This window comes from Ursus maritimus, unplaced genomic scaffold (genome assembly GCF_017311325.1).
Source record: "Ursus maritimus isolate PB19 unplaced genomic scaffold, ASM1731132v1 scaffold_18, whole genome shotgun sequence".
Lineage (NCBI taxonomy): Eukaryota > Metazoa > Chordata > Mammalia > Carnivora > Ursidae > Ursus > Ursus maritimus.
The window spans coordinates 37,483,272-37,491,665 of NW_024424230.1; the positions used below are offsets into that span (position 1 = coordinate 37,483,272).

The following is an 8,394-nucleotide window of genomic DNA, read 5'->3' on the forward strand; positions in this document are numbered from 1 at the left end:
GGCCATAAGTAAGTCGCAAGTTTAAGATTGAAATTATACCATCTTTTCTGACTACAACAGTATGAAACTAGAAATCAAGTAGAAAAAAAAAAAAAGAAAAACACAAATATGTGGAAGCTAACAATATGCTACTGAACAACCAATAGTTCAACAAATATAAATCAAAGGAAATTGAAAAATATCTTGAGACAATAAAAGTAGAAACACAAAGTTTCAAAATTTTCGGGATGAAGCAAAAGCAGTTCTAAAAGAAAAGATTATAATAATACAGGTTTACCTTTAAAAAAAAGTTTCAAATAAACAATCTAACTTTGTGCCTAAATGGATTACAAAGGAAGAACCAACAAAACTCAAAGATAGTAGAGAGAAGGAAATAATTAAGATCAGAAGTAAAAAGAATCTAGGAGTAAATTTAATCAGGATGTTAAAGAACTGTACTCTGAAAACATTAGGTACTGATGAAAGAAATTGAAGACAACACAAATGGAAAGGTTTCCCATGCTCATGTATTGGAAGAATTAATGTTATTAAAATGTCCATACTACCCAAAGCAGTCTACAGATTTAATGCAATCCCTAACAAAATACCAACAGTATTTTTCACAAAACTAAAACAAATAATACTAAAGTTTGTAGGGAACCATAAAAGACCTCAAATACCCAAAGCAATCTTGAGAAAGAACAAAGCCAGCGGTATCGCAGTCCCAGGTTTCAAGATATACTACAAAGCTGTAGTAATCAAAACAGAATGCTACTGGCACAAAAACACACAGGTCAATGGACCAGAATAGAGAGCCCAGAAATATATGCACACTTTGATGTGGTCAATTAATCCATCACAAAGAGACAAAAGCATACAGTGTGGAAAAGACAGTCTCTTCAATGAATGGTGCTGGGAAAACGGGATAACTCCATTTTGCAAAACGAACACAATTTCTCATACCATATACAAAAATAAACTCAAAACGGGTTCAAGACCTAAATGTGAGACCTGAAACCATAAAACTCCTAGAAGAAAACATAGGCAGTAATCTCTTTGACATTGGCCTTAGCAACATTTATTTTTTTATATGTCTCCTCAGGCAAGGAAAATAAAAGCAAAAATAAACTATTGAGAATAAACCAAAAAAAAAAAAAAAGGCTTTTGGCAGCAAAGGAAAACAAACAAATTGAAAAGGAAACCTGATTGGAAGAAGATATTTGCAAATGATATATCCAATAAGGGGTTAATATCCAAAATATGTAAAGAACTTCTACAACTCAACACCAAAAGTTCCCCCAAACAGTCTGATTAAATAATGGGCAGAGGACCTGAACAGACATTTCTCCAAAGAAGACATACAGATGGCCGAGCATCCTCCCATGCGGCTGCTGGCCTTAGTAATCTTAATTAGGGAAACGCAAATCAAAACCACAATGAGGTTATCACCTCACATCTGTCAGAATGTCTAGACTCAAAATGATGAGGAATAACAAGTGTTGGTAAAGATGTGTAGAAAAAGAAGCCCTCGTGCACTGCTGGGGGGAATGTAATTTGATGCAGCCACTATGGAAAATGGTATGCAGATTCCTCAAAAAATTAAAAATAGAAATATCATATGATCCAGCAATTCACTACTGGATAGCTACCCAAAGAAATAGAAACACTCATTTGAAAAAAGATATATGTACCTTTATGTTTATTGCAGCATTTTTAACTAGCCAAGATATGGAAGCAGCCTGAGTGCCCATCAACAGATGCATGGGCTGTGTGTGTGTGTAATGGACTATTACTCAACCATAAAAAATAATGAGATACTGTGATTTGAGACCACATGGGTGGATCTAGAGGGTATTATGCTAAGTGAAATAAGAGAAAGTCAAACACCATATGATTTCACTTATTTGTGGAACCTAAAAAAACAAAAGCAGAAACAGACCCATAAATACAGAGAACAAACTAATGGTTGCTAGAAGGATGGGGGATGGCAAAATGGTTGAAGGAGAGAAGATGATACAGGCTTCCAGTTATGGAATGACTAAGTCACAGGGATGAAAGGTACAACTTACAGAATATAGTTAATGGAATTATAATAGGTTTGTATGGTGACAGACGTATAGCTACACTTTAGTGGAAAGGCAACCTTCAGAATGGGAGAAGATATTTGCAAACAACCTATCTGATAAAGGATAAGTATCCAAAATCTATAAAGAATTTAATAAACTCAACACCTCCCCAAAAATAATCCAGTTTAAAAATGGGCAGAAGACATGAATAGACATTTTCCCCAAAGATGACATACAGATGGCCAACAGACACATGAAAAGATGCTTAACCTCACTCATCAGGGAAACACAAACCAAAACCATGATGAGCTAATACCTCACACTGATCAGAATGGCTAAAACTAACACCACAAGAAACAACAGATGTTGGTGAGGATGCGGAGAAAGGGGAACCCTCTTACACTGTTGGCGGGAAAGCAAACTGGTGCAGCCACTCTGAAAAACAGTATAGAGGAGCCTCAAAAAGTTAAAAATAGAACTACCCTATGACCCAACAATTGCACTACTAGATATATATCCAAAGAATATAAAAATACTGATTCAAAGGGGTACATGCACCCCAAAGTTTATAGAAGCACTATTGACAATAGCCAAGTTATGGAAAGGATCCAAATGTCCCTTGACTGCTGAATGCATAAAGAAGAAGTGGTGTGTGTGGGTGTGTGTATATATATGGAATATTACTTGGCCATCAGAAAGAATGAAATCTTGCCATTTGAATGACATGGATGGAGCTAGAGTGTGTTATGCTAAGCGAAATAAGTTAGAGAAAGAAATGCCTTACAGTTCCATTCATATGTGGAATTTAAGGAACAAGACAGATGAACATAGGGGAAAGAAAAAAAAGAGGCAAACCATAAAATAGACTCTTAACTACAGAGAACAAATGGGGGTTGCTGGAGGGGAGGTGAGAAGGGGATGGGCTAAATGGGTGATGGGTATTAAGGAGAGCACTTGTTGTGATAGCACTGGTTGTTATATGTACATGATGAATCATTAAATTCTCCTGAAAATATTACACCAAATGTTAACTAGAATTTAAATAAAAACTTGAAACAAGCAAAAAGAACCTAGCATAACAGAGTTGTTGAATCACTGTTGTACACCTGAAACTAATATAACATTGTATGAACTATAATTTAAAAAAATATATCAAAAAGGTAATTATTATACATTTTCATTTAATTAGAATTTACTTGTAACTTAAATCTTCCCCCAAACCTTAAACAAACAAAAATCAAAGATTGGTTTTGGTGGAGCCTAATTTTTCTAACATTGCCTGTTACCATGAAATATCTCTTGCTCATATTTTCAGAGTGAACATAAAGAAAGTAGGTCTGCATAATTACGGTTTTAAAACTTGTCAAGTTTTCTGATTTGCTTTAACACTTGATACTCAAATCATTTTCTCTCTTAACATCTATTGTGTCATTATTTTTGCTTGTTATGTTAACTGGTCCCACTCTTCCAGAGCCATACTTTTTAGTGGCTTCATGATTTGAGCAAATCTCCAAGAATATTTTCCTCAATTTCCTTAAATTCAAGGTCTTCATAAAATTTGAAGTTTTACTTTGTATTGATTGGGTTACACCACGCCAGTGAAGTATGATGACATTGTCCGAATGAGGCAGATAAGAAAACTAGTAAAAACAAGAAAGAGCCGTTTGAGTAGTCACTACATTTGTTCATTTATGACTTTTAATTTTTTTGCTTCCCTCCTCAGCCTCTTAACTTTGAAGATTTGAGTAATATTAAGCAAAAAGAATGCCTTCTAGTTTTGATTATACTTAACCCTGATCCTGTGAATCCAAAGACACTAAGATAATGAAATCAGCTTTCTTCCAGAAAAATAACAAGGGTGCGAATGGCTTCTGTGTTACTGAGCTATCTAGAATTTGCCTATGTTAATAGTCAGAAAGGAAGGGAAAGTCCCGTCTTAGTTTGGAAGCCTTTCACCTGAGCCAGAGGTAGGGAACAATCTGTGAACTGTGTAGTTAGAATGAAATCACATTTTTCATCCCAAAGAGTACCTGACCCCTAGCCTCACCCTTTCTCAATTCCACTTAAAGATGTCAACCAGCCACTTGGCTTGTCAGCAAAAACATCATAAAATGTCACAACTTCAAGTAAAATAATGATCATCAACTACACATGACCTACCTACGTAACTGAGGAAAATCCCTTCTGCTTTCTTTTATAAAGATTTGTACTAGTACTAGGATTCTTGAATATAAAGGAAAAAAAATCCAAATTTAAAGTTGGTTCATCCATAAACCAGAACCCATTATGTCATGATATTTTCTCAATCCATTCAGAACTTTCCAACTAAACTAGTTGCTATTATTTGCTTGCATCCTTGCTCATTAATTCCTGTTTGCAAGTGTGACATCCCCGCATCTCTCCCTTCCAGCTTGCTATGTCAGCATCAGGATTTTGTAAACAGCAGAACAAATGGAAGCTAACTCCTGCTAGGAAATCAAGGCTTTGAAAGGCTGTGGCAGAAGTGGAAATAAGCCCGTCTCAAATGTCAGAGTTCTTGCGCGCTAGTCTTGTCTCTGTCCTAATTAAATTATAAGTGAAGCTGTTCCCGTCTCATGGGACAGGTGCCTCTTAGCTGACAGGAGTCCGTCTCCCGTCAGGGTACAGGGTGAAAGGGATTGGGTCTTGACCTGTCTCCATCAGGCCTCAAGAAGAACTAACAGGATAAAATAACATCTCTTGTTCCAGTTCATGGAATGAATACCATTATCTGAAAATTTATCTTTAAGAAAAATCTGTTTAAATCATTTCAAGTTAGGGCATCACCACAATTTTTGAGCGTGCCTTTAGTTATGTCCACAGTAACATTTATTCAGGGATTTTAAATGTATTACTCATTGCAAATTTAATAATTATAGTTCTTACCTTTCATTAAATAATTGCTATAACAATGAAAACTTAGAAACCTTTACAACACATAAAAAAACCTTAATAATCCAGGAATAATTGATGCAAAGCATCTGAAGTATCTTTAATTCAGACATTTGTGTTAACTAAATTGTTTTAAAGTAAAAATTTACAAAAAAATTAAAATTTATAAAATGTTGTCAAAAAAGCAGACCTGATTTGGTTTAATTATATGTAATAAACATTTTGACACCTCAGTGTTTTATGCAAATAAATATAGAAGCAGATTTAGCAATACCTAAATCACTATTCCAGGTCTGGTTTCTTTGCAGAATTATTTGTACTGATCATTTACTTATTGTACCCTAAAACTAACTGCCGCCTACTATCTTTAAATACCAATTTTTACTAATACATATTTCTAAATACTAACCAACCTGATGCAAGAAAAGCCTTCATCTGAAATGAAAAAAATATGCAATTCACATCCTTACTGTGCCGCTTACAAGTAGTTGAACTGCAGCCATGTCTTTGAACTCTCCTGTCCAGAATTTCCTTTGTTCTAAATGAAGGAGTTTGTAATGTGGAGTCGTTAGCATCATAATCGTGAAGGTTTCCACGCCTGAGTAGGTGGGATCTAAAATTATTTGTTAATGAATGATGCAAACCACAAAGCATTTGTAAACTTTTGCAGAGAAACTTGTACAGCATGGGGTAAACTTAAAATTGAATTTCCCCGAAAAGCACCCATTAGGAGAAGGTCTTCCTCAGCAGCTTTCCACAGGAAGAGGTGACGAACTGGACACGGACCCTGAGCAGTCTCAGCCACTCCCTTCCCACCACGGTGCTCTTTGGTGTTTCTGAGAGCTGATGTATTTGATTAAAGGGATCAGCAACTTCTCACAAAAGAGTCAGCGAATTAAGTCAACAATTTAACACTCGTGTTCACAGTACCGGAACAAGATGGTTCATGCTAATTTTATGATGGTTGTTTCTAGGACCCACGGATCTCAGCATGAAGAGGCAGTTGGCAACTAGTTCTGGATCCTCCAGCAGTTCAAGCTCCAGACCTCAGCTGAGTCCGACTGAAATCAACGCTGTGAGACAGCTCGTCGCAGGATATCGAGAATCAGCTGCATTTTTATTGCGTTCGGCAGATGAACTGGAAAATCTTATTTTACAACAGAACTGAGTCCAATGACGATCCCATTCACTGAGGTCTAAATTTGCAGTTTCCACTAATGACATTTTGATTTCCCAGCAGAGATGCTTCTGGTCTTACTGCACAGTCTTAAGAGAAATACTTCCATTATGCCACATTGTCCTTGATCCATAAAGTGATGTGTTAAGGTGCTTCAAAGGAACTCTGACCTCTGAAGTACTTGAGCTACTGTCATGTGTCCAGCCTACTGCTTTTTGTTTTAGTTTGTCAGCATAAATATCTGGGGCAAAAAAGAAAAAAAAAAAAAAAAGGCTGTATATTCCTAATTCAAGGATAAAGCAGAAGAAGATTGTGGTATAAAAAAAATAGTTCAAGATCCAACTGAAATATTAGTGGAATTTGCTACCGACTTATTGGACGGAAAGCTGCAGTATCTGACAAAAAAAAAAAAAAAAAAAAAACAAAGCCAAATTTCTTGTTGCTACAGGATATAACAACATTGAGAAGGATCTTGTATTTTAAAAAAAATATGTAATTTTTATAAAAAGAAAACTTGTTTTTCATTCAAAATTGTCATTTTTACTTTGGTAACTTTTTCATAGGTCCTAAAAGAAAACTGTTTTGAGAAACTACTGTAAGTACCTTTTCCACATCCCTTTGCCTTCTCTTTCCAAATTCTTTCTACAAAAATAACAATGCTGGAAAACAAACCCTTGCTACGTTCTTTAAATCGTCACATCAGGAACTACTTCCAAGAGAAGCCTGCGTTTCTGCACTCGCGCTCCTCATGCCACTCCACATTGCGGTTTCGCAATAGAGGTTTTCATCACAGAATTTTTTAATATTAAAAAAGACGTATCGTTGAAAAAAAAAAAAAAAATCACACCTTGGTTCCTTACAGCTGCTCACCCCGGACTGACGCTGCTGTTTCAGGCGTGCCTCCAGCAGCAACTGGATGTAGATGGCTGAATGTTAAGAGGTTGCAAGTGACAATCTGAAAATTTGCACTTGTGTGTAGTTTTTCTTTCTCGCTTTCAGAAATAGTTTCCAAAAAGACCATTACCTCTCCTGATAGGATTTGTATAATTTGCAGTTCTAGGTAACAATGATGTAAAGAACGCTCAGTGGACGCAGCTGCAACTTTCAATGAACTGTCCCCCCTCCCCCCACCCCTCCTCCACACACTTTGCCCTTCTTTCTTATTTTATAGTGTTGGATACACATGAATGGTGTTTCTTTGTGCACTGAGGCAAGCCTATTTTTTAAATATTTAGGGAGAAGTACATCAGTTTATGCTTCTTGTACGATTATTTTTCTGTTGTTCAGCTTTGGTTGGATTACAAATTCTTTGTGCATTCCTGAATTTGCCTTATTTCATGTAAAACTTATGTCATTCAGTTTTCGATAATGAGTTTAAGGCATCAGTGATATTTCTTATGTACTTGTTACATATAGTTTTTCAAGTAATGACTGTGATTGTGACCAAGTAATGTGCACTTTTTCTTGTAACTGTGGACATTGCTATGCTTTTTCTTCTAGTGTTTCTAGAATTACTGTTCCTGACAGTTACGTAAACAAAAAAAAACAAAAAAACTTTTGTGATACTGTTGGTGAATATAATGTGAAAATCTTATTGAAATATGAGTATTTTGGAAATACATAGATGCACAAACATCTTTTAAGGTGTGGATTTAGAGTTTGCCTATTTAAATGAAAATTCAAAAAATTGAGGGCTGGTATAATTTTCTCTGTTTTGTTTGGTTTAATAAACAGATTTCTGTGTTAAAACAATGATTGTGAAAACTTACAAACTTTCTGAAGGGTACAATACTCTCAGCAGTTTGCTTTGAAAATATGCAATGCCATTTTGCACCCAACAGCACAAAAAGCACAGTTTAACCTTTCATCTGAAGATTATCCCAAGACCCCCTAGAGTCTCAACATTGTCTAATAAAGAATTTATCCCAAGACAGGGGAAGGGGAATGAGCAAACCAAGGATATTTCATTTGATTATTTAAATTTAAGAACTTATTCTTTTATTCCTCATTTCTACATAAGTAATATGGCTCTTTTAGTCACTCCTGATTTAACATCTTAAGAGAAGCATTTCCCTGTTTGAAGTGGTTTTGTCGCAGTGTTCTTTGACAACTCGGACATGGTTGCTATTTCACAAAGTAACACGTTTGAGTTCGGCATATACATAAAAAAGTCCTTAAGAGTGATAACGAAGCAAACGGAGAAGAGAAGGTAAGTTCCAGCAAGGTGCTCATGTTTTCATTACGTTCCCACCTTCAAATTTT

General features: G+C 35.7%; 1 protein-coding gene across 4 annotated transcripts in view; it reads left to right on the forward strand.

Moving 5' to 3' along the window:
• Positions 1 to 7,983, forward strand: part of NOL4 (nucleolar protein 4) — a 388,144-nt gene extending 380,161 nt beyond the window's left edge. For all 4 annotated transcript variants that reach the window (XM_040632608.1, XM_008691056.2, XM_008691064.2 and 1 more), the window contains one exon: positions 5,930 to 7,983. In XM_040632608.1, the coding sequence (XP_040488542.1) occupies positions 5,930 to 6,123 (194 nt within the window). In that variant the 3' untranslated portion in view covers positions 6,124 to 7,983. The remainder of the gene's footprint in view (positions 1 to 5,929) is intronic.
• The last annotated feature ends 411 nt before the right edge of the window (positions 7,984 to 8,394 follow it).